The sequence below is a fragment of the Poecilia latipinna genome, unplaced genomic scaffold, assembly GCF_001443285.1.
Source record: "Poecilia latipinna isolate Pla-1442-1.1 unplaced genomic scaffold, P_latipinna-1.0 Scaffold593, whole genome shotgun sequence".
Lineage (NCBI taxonomy): Eukaryota > Metazoa > Chordata > Actinopteri > Cyprinodontiformes > Poeciliidae > Poecilia > Poecilia latipinna.
The window spans coordinates 193472-209207 of record NW_015113209.1 but is presented as its reverse complement, the minus strand read 5'-3'; the positions used below and the strand labels follow the sequence as shown (position 1 = coordinate 209207).

At 36.6% G+C, this 15736-nt stretch overlaps 2 protein-coding genes across 4 annotated transcripts; both read left to right on the top strand.

The window, feature by feature from the left end:
• Positions 1-650: 650 nt before the first annotated feature.
• On the top strand, positions 651-8568 carry kdf1b (keratinocyte differentiation factor 1b). 2 transcript variants are annotated; one of them, XM_015042516.1, is made up of 5 exons: positions 651-1360; positions 1463-1526; positions 3144-4054; positions 4146-4232; positions 7096-8568. In XM_015042516.1, exons 3-5 carry the CDS (start codon positions 3154-3156, stop codon positions 7188-7190), a joined length of 1083 nt encoding a protein of 360 aa, XP_014898002.1. In that variant the 5' UTR covers positions 651-1360; positions 1463-1526; positions 3144-3153; the 3' UTR covers positions 7191-8568. The 2 variants fall into 2 exon arrangements, with proteins under 2 accessions (XP_014898002.1, XP_014898001.1); XM_015042515.1 differs by having other exon boundaries at positions 651-1526.
• Positions 8569-9182: 614 nt separating this feature from the next.
• On the top strand, positions 9183-14901 carry nudc (nudC nuclear distribution protein). Of its 2 annotated transcripts, none has more exons than XM_015042512.1 (8): positions 9183-9400; positions 10557-10634; positions 11334-11555; positions 11642-11713; positions 12945-13058; positions 13224-13502; positions 13613-13731; positions 14612-14901. In XM_015042512.1, the coding sequence occupies exons 1-8, from the start codon at positions 9326-9328 to the stop codon at positions 14661-14663; spliced, it is 1011 nt and encodes a 336-aa protein (XP_014897998.1). In that variant the 5' UTR covers positions 9183-9325; the 3' UTR covers positions 14664-14901. The 2 variants fall into 2 exon arrangements, with proteins under 2 accessions (XP_014897998.1, XP_014897997.1); XM_015042511.1 differs by having other exon boundaries at positions 9184-9400; positions 11639-11713.
• The last annotated feature ends 835 nt before the right edge of the window (positions 14902-15736 follow it).

Genomic DNA, 15736 nt, shown 5'->3' with positions numbered 1-15736 from the left:
AATAACCTGTGAGGTGCTGCTGTGTTACAAATAATTGTTTAAACGACATTATAATGGTTTTTAACTAGTTTTAAATATAGTTTTATTTCACATTATTCTAAGCTATTTGAAAACTAGAATGTTTCTTGTTTTAAGAAGCCATTGATGTATTTATTCCCTATAGCTCTGGTGGTTAAATGCTTCTGTACTAAACTTTTTAAAACTTAAGTAAATAAATCAGAGCAATAGCGGAGTTAATGGCTTTAGTCTATTTACCCAGGTCACTTAGCAACCTTTCAGATTTGCAGTTGGAAGTGGTTTGAGGAGGTCATTCTCAGATCTGAGTTCACAGGTATGAAAACATATATAAAGCAGATGTCAATTTATTGGATCAAAATCTGGTTCAGGGGTCAACCTTTACAAGCTAGAGAGGCATTTCTGCTTTCTGACTAAACTTATTTAGAACTGCAACTNTCACATTACTTTTTCAATAAATAAATAAATAAATAAATAAATAATAATAATAATAATAATAATAATAATAATAATAATAATAATAATAATAATAATTTTATTTTTGCTTTTAGGATTTAAAAAAAAAAGATAAAAAAAAAACATTTTGCAAAAAGAGGCTTGATAAAAACAAATTCTGTAGGATAGAAAATGGTGTTTAAAAAAAACACATAGATTCCAACAAGAAAAACAGATATTACTTGTTCTATTCTTTGTAGAAATTAAATGCAAATATTGCAGGAAAAAAACTGTGAAAACCCGCAATTGTTGTTATATTTAAATAAAATAATAAAAAAAAACTTTAGTGGTTTATCATTTTAACTGTATAAAGAGCCAGCTCCAAAGAGCAGCTTGTGATACCGCAGCCGCAGCTGCAAATCCCTGTTCTAGTCCAATCAAAGTTATCAATGAACTTTTTTTCTTCGTCTTTTTCTTTCAAATCCATTTGATGGCCCCGTTCATTCATATATTTATTTATCTCTTAATGCATGTATCTGTTTTTTGTTTTCAGTTTCTTTTTTCACGGCATGTCTAAGTACAACCCAAGCATATCAATAGCATAATAAACTTTCCGAATGTTGTTACGGCTTTCCGGAAATGTCAGTCAATACTTGGAGTTTCAAAATAAACTTGCATCAATTTGAATAGCAGGATGCGCCACTGAAACTTATATTTTGTCATTAAGGAAGCTTATGTCCTGCACGTTTATAGATCTATATATATAGGCGTGCATGAGCGAGTACGCGTGCTTTAGAATCCACAGAGTTTGTCATTTTACCTGAGTTTTATTTTCTACAACCACTTCTAACCGGAAGTCCACACTTCGGTTTCGGCTTACCTGGTTCGCTTCCTGTACCTTGACGCTCAGGTACTCGGATTTCCCCCAAACTTTCCTGAAACTTTCATTTTGGAGTGATTTGGATTCAATTCCTCGCCACAGATGGATTAAAACATACATGTTGGCTTGCAGGACACAGGGAAGGCCGTGATTTTGGGGGCAGTGGGCTTGTGGACGCAGCGTACTCTGGCTATAGGTGAGAAGTTTATAATGGAGGAAGAGACACAATGACAGTCGCCATGAACGTGAAAACAATATTGATACACGCTCAAAAAAGTGACTGCGAGCGAATGGCTCCAGTATCTTAACCTAACCTAAGTAGCTAACTGAATTAGTAATTAGGCTACATATTCGTAAAACAGCGAAACGTTTTCGTTGAGTGGACAAGATTAAAGCGACGTTGCTCTGAGCGCTGTAAACAGTCGTCGTCGTAGAGGACGTCAGCCCTGAGAACAGACTGCTCAACTCATGTGTTCTACTGGTGACCATATACAGGATAATTCAGCCAGAATCTTATAGTATTAATATTTTAATAACCTTATTTTTACCTTTAGAAATAATGAACATTATTACAAATTGAGATATCTAAGCTGATGCCAGCTTTACCACATAACTTTACTATTCAATCTTATTAGCATAATTATTATACTAATTAATCTCACTACAAAAAGTATCATAATAATAATTGTTATTATTATTATTGTTGTTTTGGTTGTAGATGCCCAATTATTTATTTTACAATGATAACGATTAAGTTAAAATGCATTATTGTTACTTTATTATAATTTCTTATGTTATTAATAATGACAGTGCTGTTGGTATCATTATTAATATTAATATTATTACAAATGTAGACTAACACCATCAATAACACATAACGTGTTCACTGTTATTATTGTCACCTTTTTTAAATGATAGCTATACTAATTATTCATATTACTGACAAGAATTACTTTTACTCTATTATTATTGTTATTTTTTTCGTTTAATATTATTAAAACAATTATTATACCAATTAACCACATTATAAAAATATTAATATCATTGTTGCTATTCCATATTACAAGCCTTATAGATGCTTATTGTTCTTTTTTTTACTAATATTATTAGTAGTATTAGTAGTATTAGTAATGGTAGTACTACAGTAGTAGTCCTAGTAGTATTAACATATAAAATATTCTTATTAACGACAGTAGCTAGTATGTTGGTATCTACTGCTATAATTTTTTAATATTACTACAATACCAAGACAAAATTATACCAAAATAAATAATTTTACTTTTATCACAAGTAGCCATTAATAAGCTTATGCATTGCAGTGAGACAATGATAATAATAACAATACAGTTAATAATAATAATAATACAAATGATGAATATTGTCAGAATTATTATTAATGCTATTATTATTATTATTATTATTATTATTATTATTATTATTATTAAAATTAATGCAACTCAGTTAATGTTTGTTTTTACTTTATTTGTGCCTTACTCAGCAGTCTTGACTATGCACTCCTCAGTTGTGACCAAACTGAGTGAGTTGTTTATCATTGTGGAATACTCCATGACATCACACAGATAGTCGGATGTATGAATGGGTGATTGTCTCTCACCAGGTGCATCATTCATGAAACCTGTTTGGCGACATTACCTGCCTTCTTGTAATAGTGGATTCATTTTTTTTCCCAAAGATAGATGCTCTCATGTGGTTTAAAGTGATTTGATATTCTCTCTGACAGACGGATAATATTGTTTAACCATTTTTAGCGTAACCCCTCTGTTGTGCTTCTTTTCTCGTTGGATTCTTGCAGCTTGTTAGTCATGTCTGCTGGCACCAGTGATAGTCTGAGGCGCAGCGAGAGGCTGGGGAGCACCAGGCAAGTGTCTTTCACTGAGGAGCGGTGTGTGGACCCGGTGGAGGATAGACAACCAACCCCACAGCCAAAGCCGGTCCACAAAGGCCGCCTTAAAGATGCTAATGGGAACGAGTCTGAGACCATCGACTTCATTCCCGGTGTAGCCGAGCCTTCATCTGCAGCATCCAGCTGCAATCCCTGCTCTTCTCCAAAGAGCTGTAAAACTTTCGTGTGCACTGTAATCACCTTTGGATTGTATAAGGTGTGCCAGCGCTGCATCCACGCTCCGCGTTTGGCGCCGAATGAGAGCTCCCCAGATGAGCCAGAAAAGATCAGCCTCCGAGGCGTTAACCCGGACAACAGCAAAGAAGAGGCTGACACTGAATGGTCAGACTTTCGCATTAACGGAGTCAAAGTAGTCGGTCCGAAAGATGATTTAGATTACGACATCAAATATTCACCATATGCGCCACTGCCTGCTCAAACCCCATCAGAGTTTGCCTCCCTGCATGATTCTGTGCCGTTTCATGACTGGGAGGACGGCGACGAGAACGTGGACTCCCTGATCACCAAGAAGCTACTGGAGCTGTACTCTGAGTATCAAATCGAAGAGCTGGCCAGGTGCACCTCAGACTCTGTGTTTCTGAGGAAGAGCAAAGCCATCAACCAACTCATCAACTCCCTGGCAGAGGAGCACAAAATGGACGAGCAGGAAGCCGAGTGCCGGTTAGTGCGGGGCATCATCCGCATCAGCACTCGGAAGAGCACGAAGAAGCGGCCGCCCATTCCCAGGATGGAGAGGACGATGTCGGACAGCGGGCACGAGACCATGATTGGGAGTGGCTCCTTTCCCTCAAGTAACAACAGTAAGTTGGGAAGTTTTCATTCCTTTATCATCGCCGATGTAATACCTACTGGTGTCAGAGAAAAGTGTTTGGTTGTTTTCTTTTCCTCAAGACGACTACAAGTCAAATCCCAACATCCAAATATCCGACTTGACTTCCACCGACAAGTTTGCCAGAAACATGTGGAGGAAAAATGGAGGTAAGAGTTATGTTTTATTCCTTTATAATACCTAAATATTTACAATATTTGCATTTATTAGAGTGAAAAAGAGAAAGGTGTAACTGTAATTTAATAATTCTCAGCATGGTGTGTAAGTAAGCACTTTACCAGACCCTGTTGACAAAACTCTTCAATAAGGAAGATGTTGCTTACAGAAAGCTTAAAGTTAGCAATTTAAGTATCATGAGATGCTACTTAAAACGAAAAAGCTTTATGTATCAGGGGAGGTACGTAACACCCAAGAGCTGCAAAGGATAAGTGGACACAGCTCTGGATGGTCACAGCTGCCTCAGACAGGGTGAGACACAGGGCACCGAACCCCTGACTCAGCCACACTGAGTCAGGGGTTCCCGGTTCCAAGCCTGGAACCGGGTCCCTGTGGTGGCCCATTTCCTGCACAGACCCACCCACAGCCAGCCCACACAGCAGGTCTCAAGAGAGACTCACCTGTAGAGCCACCAACGTGGCAGACAGGCACCAGCCCCCTGCTGTAGGCCAAACTCAGAATAAACAAGTTAGTAAGAACACATTAACACCCTACCTGGTGAGCTAGCCCTGGGTGAGCTAGCCCTGGGGGGGCTAGCTCACCCAGGGCTAGCTCACCCATTTGACCCTAGGGGGGTCAAATGGCATCCCAGACATTGGGGGCCCAGCTTAGCCCCCACTGTCTGCGAGGTCCATCATTCCACACCCCAAGATGTGAGCAATATGTAGTGTTGTATGTGTTGTGGAGAAGGGGGTGGTTGTTAAGGCACTGATGCCTGATTCCCAACTGACTGTCCCACCTGGGCCCATATCACCACAGCAACTACTTTGACTAGGGACCCATTAAAGCAGGGGAGTCAAACTAATTTTCGTTTTGTACCTAATCAACATCATGAATGCTCTTAAAGGGCCAGTTGTGCCAGAATGTGTTCATAAAACCTGTTCGCAAACTGTTAAAATATCAGTGAATTATTAAAATTAAAAAAATATATTATTGAACATCCTTTCAGTCCCTTCAGGATTTTGTGATACTTTTTGTGATTTTTTTGGTAATAAAAATCAAACTATTTGTGGTACTAATTTGGAAATATTTGTGATATTTGCACTTTTTTCTGACGGTAAATGCGACCTTTTATATAAATCATCTGACATCAACTAAGGCTGATACAGATGGTTAGTATAAGTTTTTGAGAAAAATCAGCAATAAACTCCCAATTATGTATTACCACAAAAAATGTGGGTTTTTGTTGATTTTGCGTGAATTTCCACAATAATTCTCAAGAAACTGGAGGGACTGATTGATATAATTTGGCAATAAGCAGATAAAAACTGCATTGATTTGACTGATAAATAAATTGATAGCAAAGTAACCCAGGAGCCAAAGAATTTTAACTTTCGTCTGTTGTTTTTTTTTAATCTAAAGTCTTGTTTTATGGATTTTAGTGAGCAATATTTTTCGATTTTTTTAACCTCTGTACATCATTGTGGTCCAACTAATATAATTTTAGATGTTCTTCAATGTGCATTGACTAAAACAGGATACCAAATATTTTACACATTCAGAGTATTTTACACTCATAGGCATTTCACATAAATGTATAACTTATTGTCATACTTATGACTGATCATGAATCTATTTCGATTAAAACAATAAAAAGGGATTAACTTTCATGATCTTTTCTGTGTTAACTAAATGTAATGCAGCTGCATTAATATTAACACAACAACAAAACCAGCCTGAACAGTTTGCATTCACAGGCACACATAAGGAGCATTAAATGACTTTACAGACCGCTGCGTCAGTAGAAAATGTGTTAACCTTTAAAATTTTGCTGTGATAAAACACCTGAGTCATGCCTGGCAGGCTCCTGCTGTTTACTACACAGCCGCACTGTAAACATGCACTGTATAACAGAAAGTGAACAAAGGGCAAGCTGCAGGAGGGCTCGCCTTGGGTGCTGGTAATTCAGTGATCAGCATTATGCTAATAGAATAAGATCAAATATGTATTTTGTATTGTTCAGGAGGTCTATCAAAAACCTTATTAAAAATGTCAGTAGAAAGACAAATCTGCCCCAGTTTGCTGCGTTCTGAGAAAAAAAAACATGAAAATGTTTATGTGGAATGAGTCTGTGTAGGATATTCATGGTGCATTCACAATGTAGCAACGTTTTTACGTTCGTAGGGGTTATCGGTCAGAGCTAAATGACCAAGAGAACCAAGCTAGCCATAAATTCTGGAAAAACATATATGCTGAAATATATATAATATTGAACAATACAAACTTTTACATAAGTAAAACCAATTTCCGTATTGTTTTTATAGCTGCCTCACAAGTAATGTTAAATCTCTTCCTGTTGATGGCTGCTGCCTCTGTTGGGGAAATATAACATATCAAACTTGTCCATTTCTTTACCGTTTGTCAACTGATGTTACTTTCAAGTAGTTAAAATAATATGGCATACTGAAATGCCTCTCTGCATTTCAAATTCCAAATAATTTCTTTTGTTTGTTACTCCTATAAAGTTAAAGTCAGTAGCCATAATAACACTGTTATGACGTAAGCTAATTACAAATGATGCTAATGATATTGGTATGTTACATGCTGTGTAACATACTGCGATATAGAGGGCTCCCCCCAAAAAAAAAATCTGCTTTGGGTCTCAAAAAGTCTTGGGCCAGCCCTGGCTTAAACCTTAATTACAGGGTTAATGTTCTGAGATATATATTAAGAACATCACAACTCTCCAGGAGAGTGGATCAATAATCAAATTCTAATTCTGTAGGTCAGAATGAAACAGATTGACATTCACTTAAGGCTGACTGCGTTTTTGTTTTTTTGGTTCTGGTCTAATAGGTCCCACTTCAAGTTCTCCATCAACCTACTCGCCCTCTCAGTCAGAGATGGAGTCTTCAGGTGTGCCACTGCTACACGCTTCGGCGAGGACATGAAGCGGCGGTACGGAACGACCCGGTTGCCTCCATCAGGTCACGCACTGGGTGTTGGAAGGACGACTTTACTTGCACCGGAGTGTCCGGCTGAGCCGAGCTCCTTTGACAGGAAGGAGAAAAATGTGAAGGGTGGAATTATGTGAAGGCTACAGTGAACTCAGGGTTCTGCGTGCAGATATTTATGAATGTAAATATTGTATCTGCACATTTGAAGGATCACCTAATTGGGACTCCGTCTGTAAGACAGTTGTTAAATTTTTTATGACAATTAACCGTCCGCTTGTTTGAGAAGAGCTTGAGGCTCTACAGTTTGATTTTGTCCTTTACCATGCCTTTGTTAGGCAGAACACTGTTTTTTCTTTGCTTTTTGTTTGTTTTGTTAGTACACATTTCACCATGCCCTCGTCTTCATAGAGTTGATTTTAATTCATTTTAATTATTGCTTTTCTTTGTTTATGAATGACGTTATTAGTTTTCTTAACTTAATTTGTGTTAGAGGCATTTTAATGGTCAAAGTGTCAGTAGTCTAAGAGATGAAGAATTTGTTGAAGATCTTTTCAAATATTTAATTTGAATATTTAGTATAAGTAAGATTCAAAATAACATCACTGTAAAAATTTTATTCCTGGGACTTGACTAGATGAATTTCGGATTATTTCAACATTTTTAATCATGGCCAATCATTACTTTATTCTCATTTTTATGGTATTCTGTACAAAGGTAAATCCTCTTTCTTGTCAGCTATTAACAATGCAATAGACATACTTTATTAGACACACATCTCTTTAGTGTGTTAATCACAAGTCAGCACCTCATTCTGTGGTTAAAGTTGTTTTCAACAGTTGACAGACCAATATCCTAACCTGTCTGCTGTTTTTCAGAGTTATATGCTAAGCTAAATAAGCTAACATGCTGGAACTCCATTTCTTTCTCTAGAAACTTGAATGCCTGTCTTTTGTAAGTAATATATTATGATTAAAAACCTTAAAAGATACATAAAAGTATACTTAATGTTCAGAGAGATTGGAGTATGCAATATTTTATAATATGAAGCTCATATTTAACATGTAGCTCTTGCTTGTTCAGGGGAAACCTCAAATCTCTCAAATTCTCACTTTCTGCCTGTTGTAAAGCTTCTGTCCTTTAAACAGCAAATGTTTTCTGATGTTCCTCTGTTGACCAGGTGAATAATAAAAACATCAACCTTTTTGTTAATATTATCAATATTAAAAGTGTATAAGTGTAACAGCCCAGTCTATCTACTTAGGCTTTTTTTCAGTTCTGTGTGAAATCAATGGTTACTTATGGTATTCTTGTATTGCAAATGTTTGATGTTTTGCCTGCTTTAGTCGTGTTGTCAGGTCACTGGAGGTAAAAAGAAAAAAAAAAGAATATAAATAAAAAGATTGTCAAACTAAGTGTAAATTGAAGTCAGCATTCAATGTATTTAGTTGTCACTTAATATATGACTATTAAATATGTTAAATGACAAGAGGGACATATGCAACTAAAAGTTTCACAGAATAGCTTCTGATTGAATGAATGAAAGCTAAGAATGTTAGAAATCCAACACATATTTAAAAGTGTCTGTGACAAATCTTTTTTGATAAATCAAAATATATGGAAACAATAAAATATTTTAAGAAGTAAGTTCACGTCACTGAATTTAGTAGTTTTTGACATATTAGGTCATATAATTCTAATTGGGCGTATCAGGGCAAAGCTGTAAAGCTACCATGGAAACTGCAAACAAAACCTGTATCGGCTATTTTAAATGTTTGCTATTCAAATGACCTGCAATGTTAACCCTGTGAAATAAAATAAATTAAATAAATAATGTGAAGTTAAAAGAGTATTTTATACCTTAATTTTTTATTTTTTCTTTTTTTTCTAGAAAATTCTGTTTTACTAGGCTCCTTTTCCGCCCCGAACAAATACTCTCAATCAGTTGGACGCTTGTCTTTGTCAATTAAAATACGCCCTTCTGATTGGTCAAACTAGCCTAGGCGGGGTTAGTTTCCAGGAAGTGAGTCGCGTGACAACAGGTTCAGGCAAGAGCACATCTTTAGGGTTATTCTAACTTTATTTGTTACTCGCGCACTTAACGATAAGCTAAGTGTTTCACCTCTAGCAACATGGGGGAAGAAGAAGAAAAGTATGACGGTATGTTGCTCGTTATGGCCCAGCAACACGAAGGAGGAGTGCAGGAGGTAAACCAGCGTGCTGCTAATATCCTGATGCTATGATGCTAATAGTTAGGCTAAGACACGTTTCGACCTGTACTGGCAGAAATACTGACGCATTTAAATTAATCGCCTGTGGTATTAATGTAAACATTAATACCACATTAATATTGGGACGCGTTAAGCAATAACCACCAGCTCGTTGTGGTAAATTCGGCGTACCAATGGCTACGAAATTAGATTAGCCCTTAAAAGCATTCAGATGGCAGCTTACAAGCTGTGAATAGAAGGTTGATAATAGTTGTGCATGTTGGTATAATGCCGCTGTTCTTTACTGTAAGTATTTGGAGACCGATATTTCTATAAGGGTCAGTTATTTTTATCAGGAAATTCCAGTGCCTTTCAAAAGTATTGATGCCATTTCAACTTTTTCACATTTAGTGACGACAACCAAACACTGTTAGTGAATTATGGATATTTTTCTTAAAATGATAATAATATGTTTTAGGTTTTTAGTAAATAAAAAAATTAATATATGGAATATATTAGTATTCAGTATATATATATATATATATATATATATATATATATATATATATATATATATATATATATAGCATCAATTAAAGGAAAAAATGTTCTGGTTATGATGCTACCGGTGCTGAGGTTTTGACTGCAATTTTTAATTGAGTTCAAGACTTTAACTGGGCCATTTTGATATATAAACATGCTATAATCTTAACCATTCAATTTTAGCTCTCTGTCCTTACTTAGTAAACAACACTAAGTCAAAATGTTTCAAAACTATCTATAGTTTTCCTTTCACTGACTTTGTCATCCAGTAGAAAGAGAGAAAACAGAAAATTAACCATGCAAATCAAAATGATTGAGTTTGTTTTAATTTATCATGCAATTTATTGATTTATTGATTATTGCAATAGGCTTAGCTGTAATGTGTGGAAACGTTTCATGCGTTTGAATATTTTTACAAGGTGTGTAAAAGTAGGACACACATGTTCCTAATTTCCAATATGTCACACTGTGGCTATAACGACACTGCACTCTGACAGACTTAAAGCACCAAAGAACAACCTTTCATCCTATTTCTATGTATAAGGAAATTAATAATACATTCATTCTACATTATGTCTCTCATTGGAATCTGTTTTTTGCCATCCAACAGCTAGTAAATACGTTTTTCAGTTTCCTCCGACGCAAGACGGATTTTTTCATAGGCGGAGATCAAGGAGCTGCAGAGAAGGTAAGAACGATGGGATGGAGCTGTTCCTAAGAAGAGAAATAAAATAAAGTAATTATAAATGCATATAAAATTTAGATGAGCACATGCATAAAAATAGTATTGGACCAATAGCAGTGAGGGGGTAAAGTAGTTAGTCAGATAATAAACAAGAGGAATATCTAAATGTTTATTAGAAAACATTTGAACATTCTCTGATCTCAAAAGATTGTATAATTGCAAGAAAGAAATGATCATTTTCCTTGATTTAAGGCATACACTTGCAACATTAAAGCAAAAATATTCTGTAATATTGTAAAGTAAAAGTTGGCAAATAAAAAAAAAACCTTATTCAATTTTCTGATATTATAAAATCACATCCTACTTTAACTCCATTTTGTATCAGTTATGATGATGATAACTGTCTCTTTTTTTAGTTTTAATATCACTTGACTACATGTCTCATTCTGGAGAATTGATCTTTTGAACCTACATCTCAATTCTGCTGTTATACTTGAATCTCAAAAGTGTGGGTCAATGAAGGACATGTCTATTTCCTAACTGACATCTCTTATTAATGTATTGATTTTAAAATGTTTACCAAACCAAACTGGGTTTTGTAACTTGTCCCACCTCTACTCTCTAGTTTCTGTTACCATTTGGTCAGACTTAACCGTATGAATGTGTTCGCCTGTCAAATGTCGACTCCTGCGTCACTTCCAGCTGGTTAAAGACTCCTTCGACCACCACAGTAAGCTGGCGCTGAAGGCCCACAGAGAGAAACAAATGAAACAGGAGAAGGAGAAGAAGGAGAAAGCAGAAAGAAGTGCCAAGCTCGCCGAGGAGGAGGAGAAGAAGAAGAAGAAGAAGGAGGACGGGGACGGTCCAAGAATTCAGGAGCTGACGGACGAGGAGGCCGAGAAGCTGCAGTCTGAGCTGGACAAGGTCTGGACAAAAAAAGTCTTCTTTTGCAACCAAACCACTGACAGAAATGACTGACTTGTTTGTTGTGGTTTTATATGCGATAGAAGAAGAAGGAGGAGGAGGAGGAGACAAAGAATGACACAGGAGGTGAAGAGAAGAGCTCTGACAAAGAGAAGGGGGTGAGTGAACTGGTTGGCACTTTGGAGCTCTAAACTGCTTCACGTAAAATCAATGAACATTGTAAACATGGGAAGAACAATAAGAAATGCATTTCAAACAACAATAAGGGTAATAAAACAGAAGTCTCAGAATCATGTCAAAGTCGAGGAATAAAAGTGTTGCAGAGTTTTAAAAGTGGACGTAAAGGAGCGTCTAATGTCAGAGTGTCCACTCATCCTTAAAAAGTGTTTTTTGAGGATTCATGGATCTAAAATTAAGGCATTTAAAAAAAAAAAGTTAAGTTTGCCTTAAATAAATACATTAATCACAAATTTTGTCATGGCAGGACTATCTAATGTCATATTTTCTTTGTACTATAGTTTTTTGTTTGTTTCATTTTTTCTTGTGGAACTTTATCAAACGTTTGTCACCAGCAGACGTCTTTATTTCGTTTGAGGCCGCTGCTAATTAGCTGCTAACATACCCTACCTAGCTTGATAGTTTTTGGAGATCATTTGTCTTCACTATTCGCTCACTTCTGTTACCAGCCCATACGACGCTACATGGATTCTGTGTAGAACAGCTCAGCATTGTGGGTATCAGTACTGGATCGATGCCTTCAGATTCGCTCTTGAAATTCTATTTTATTTTCCTGTTCTAGTTTCTCAACTCTCTTTCAGATTTTTTATTTTTTTTTTTGTATTTTATTTAGAAAATAATTCACTACAATTTTTGTTTTTCTACTGTTTCTGTTTATCGTGTTAATATGTTATTATTAAGGTATATTGTAGACACCTATAAGCTGCGTCTAAAGTTTTGTAGGTTTTAACAAAATGAATTTAAAGGAAAACTGAAAAACACCTAGAGATCAGAAGTTTCATATATCACACTGGGATAAGTTTTGATGATACTGGTTCTGTGTTTACTTGTTGTTGGACTGATGCTAAAATATGCAGCATCACACACTTCTAAGCAGCATTAGTTGTGATACAAACTAAATTTGGAGGTTGAGTGAAGACTAAAAGGAGCAGTAATTAGTCTCTTCAACTGAAGTAAGAATGTGACGAGAGTTACGTGATTTTTCTCGTGTACATTTTTGATGTTACAGTTTTTACATCTCATTCATCATAGTCTTAAGGTCTTAAAAAGTCTTAAATGTGAGTCGCTGAAATGTTCAGAAACCCTGAGTATGCAACAGGAGATGGTTCAATAATGTGGAACGGCACTAAAAGCTGTTTCTCCTCCATCCAGTCCGACTCGGACGCAGAGGAGGACGAGAAGGACAAAGACAAACTGAAGCCTAACTCAGGAAACGGAGGTGACCTTCCTAACTACAAATGGACACAAACGCTGTCAGAAATCGATGTAAGTGTATCATTTGTGCTTAACCTGTGTGTCACTCTTTCCTTTAGGACAATCAAAGGAAGTAAGGAGTGTGAAATGTTAAACTTTTAGTTTAGGAGTCTATTTAAAAAAATGTGCTGTAAGTATACTTCACTAGTTAGTGGATCTTTTTATGCCTTGTCGCAGATTGCTGTTCCTTTCGATGTGAAGTTCCGCATCAAGGGCCGAGACGTGGTGGTGGACATCCAGCGTCGCTTCATCAAGGTCGGCCTGAAAGGCCACCCTCCTGTTATGGAAGGTCAGCTCTTCAACGAGGTCAAGGTGGAGGAGAGTTCCTGGCTCATCGACGACGGCAAAGTGGTCACAGTCCACCTGGAGAAGATTAACAAAATGGAGTGGTGGAGCAGGATCGTTACCACGGATCCAGAGATCAACACCAAGAAAATCTGCCCCGAGAACTCAAAGGTAAATCGGCAGCGCACTGCGTTCTGTGCTGGGTTGCTTGTTGCTAAGCAACGGGGATCACAAACCAGTAACACCGGTCCTCTGCTGTTCTTCTGTTACCTGCTGAGCAGCTGTCGGACCTGGACGGAGAGACACGTGGGATGGTGGAGAAGATGATGTACGACCAGAGGCAGAAGTCTATGGGGCTGCCGACGTCCGAAGACCAGAAGAAACAAGACGTTCTGAAGAAGTGAGTCCTCACCGGCTGCCTTTTGATCGCTAAATGTTGTCGATATTCCACTGAAGTTGAAAATGCACAATTTTGCCGTTTCCGTTAAAAATGTGACGCGATTAAAATCACACACTACTAAGTTTGATCACGGAAGAAGTCATTAAAAAACATTCTGCGCTGTGATCCTCCTACCACTTCCTGTCATGTTCTTCATCTTTTCCACCAGTAGTAACGTCCCGTTGTTGATCTTGTGACTCGTGTGATGCGAAAAAGCGTTTCCATAGCAGTTTTGCGAAATACGCTAATTTCGAAATGGTCAAAAAATCCACCTCATCCTAGCACCAAAACTTTTTATCAACAAATTGCCATGTTTCCATTCAGAAAATGTATTTTCAAATTGTGCAATTTTAAGGTCAGTGGAAACACAGCTACTGCTGGAGCACTTCCAGAGCGTAAAGTGTTTGCCTCTTTCCTGATTTCCTGTTTTTTAGCACGTTTCAGAATGTTTGATAGTTTGATGTTTCAGAACATCAAACCCGCCAAAGACAACAAAAGTAAATGCAAAATCCTTTTAAATGAAGGTGTTGATGAGGGAAACAATCCAAACCTACATGGCCCTGTATTTTTACTAATACACTCTTTGGCCTGTCATAGTTCAGCTGTGAAAACTTTTTTTAGTTTTCACAACCAAACAAACCTGCAATGATAAACTTGGAGTTTGATGGGAACAAAACCAAACATGCCACAAAGTTGAATTTATATTTAACTGAACTTGGAGGTCAGCTTTGTGACATTTTCACTCTGGGTCTTGTTGAAGACGTTAACGTCTGAGAAATGAACTGTTTCTAAAAACGCTCGTCCTTTATGCTTCCTAAGGTGACTTTTCCTCTGTCTGCAGGTTCATGGCCCAGCACCCAGAGATGGATTTCTCTAAAGCCAAATTCAGCTGAGAGTTGCTGTTGAAGTCCACTTCCTGCTTCCTGTTGTAGCCTTTCGTCGAGCGCTGAAACATCATCTCTTTAATGGATGCGGTATATTTGACTTTCACGTCTTAAATGTTTAGGTTCATGTCTTTGTTTTGCTGGAGAGTGTGTTTGATAAATGTGAACACAGCGTTTCCTCTCTGCAACATGTCTGATATTTAAAGATATCTGCATTTTTTTTTTAAATAAAGGAATTTAAACTCAATGAGCCTTTAAAGTCTGTACTTCCTGTGGCCTTTTGTAGTTTTAACTACTGATAAATCTGAATACTCAACCAAGACAAATGGCAGTAAACTGTGTTTTATGTTTAAATTGTTTCCAAAAGCTAATTGGACATTTGTATGAAAGGAGATTTCACATGTAAGTAAGAGAGATAGAAGTTTCTTTTAATGGGGAAATAGAAATGATCTACAAGTGAGTGCAAAGAGAAAGAACATTCAAAGGACAGAAATGAACACTTTTGGCCACAAGAGGGCAGTATTTTCCTACATGTCTTAAATTGCATGAGATGGAGTGGTTTGAGATCAATGAAGTATTTTTAATTGACTTTGAGTATTGAATTCAAATAGTCAAACAGCCATGGCCGTTGTCTAATTTCAACAGCCACATGAAGGATTTGAAATTAGATGGACGGGTTTATGCAACATTTTAAATATATTATCTTCACAAATTGAATGTGGAAAAATGTAGTGTTTTATTTTTATAAAATGAAATGCTTTAGATCAAAGCCATCCAATCTTTTGGCCACATGATCTAAATTCATTAAGTCAAACTTGTGGGGCGCAGAAATCTGATCTCCCTTTTCTATTTTTACTTTTACTAATTTTGTACATTTTTTTTTTACCTGCTCAACCTTAAACTATATCTTAAACATCAAATATGAACACTAAAGAACATGTCAACCAATCAGAGAAAAGGCTATTGAAAAGTAAGAAGATGGATACGGACGGGTGAAAGTAGTTTTAAATTCTTGGGGGTACTATGACAAAAAAAAGTGTGTATAAATATATATATATATATATATATATATATATATATAT

Coding starts and splice junctions, on each gene's coding strand:
- kdf1b (XM_015042516.1), top strand. CDS start 3,154: ATGTCTGCTGGCACCAGTGATAGTCTGAGGCGCAGCGAGAGGCTGGGG. Junction 4,055..4,145: donor CTTTCCCTCAAGTAACAACA/GTAAGTTGGGAA, acceptor CTTTTCCTCAAG/ACGACTACAAGTCAAATCCC. Junction 4,233..7,095: donor CATGTGGAGGAAAAATGGAG/GTAAGAGTTATG, acceptor CTGGTCTAATAG/GTCCCACTTCAAGTTCTCCA.
- nudc (XM_015042511.1), top strand. CDS start 9,326: ATGGGGGAAGAAGAAGAAAAGTATGACGGTATGTTGCTCGTTATGGCC. Junction 11,714..12,944: donor GCTCTGACAAAGAGAAGGGG/GTGAGTGAACTG, acceptor TCCTCCATCCAG/TCCGACTCGGACGCAGAGGA. Junction 13,059..13,223: donor AAACGCTGTCAGAAATCGAT/GTAAGTGTATCA, acceptor GCCTTGTCGCAG/ATTGCTGTTCCTTTCGATGT.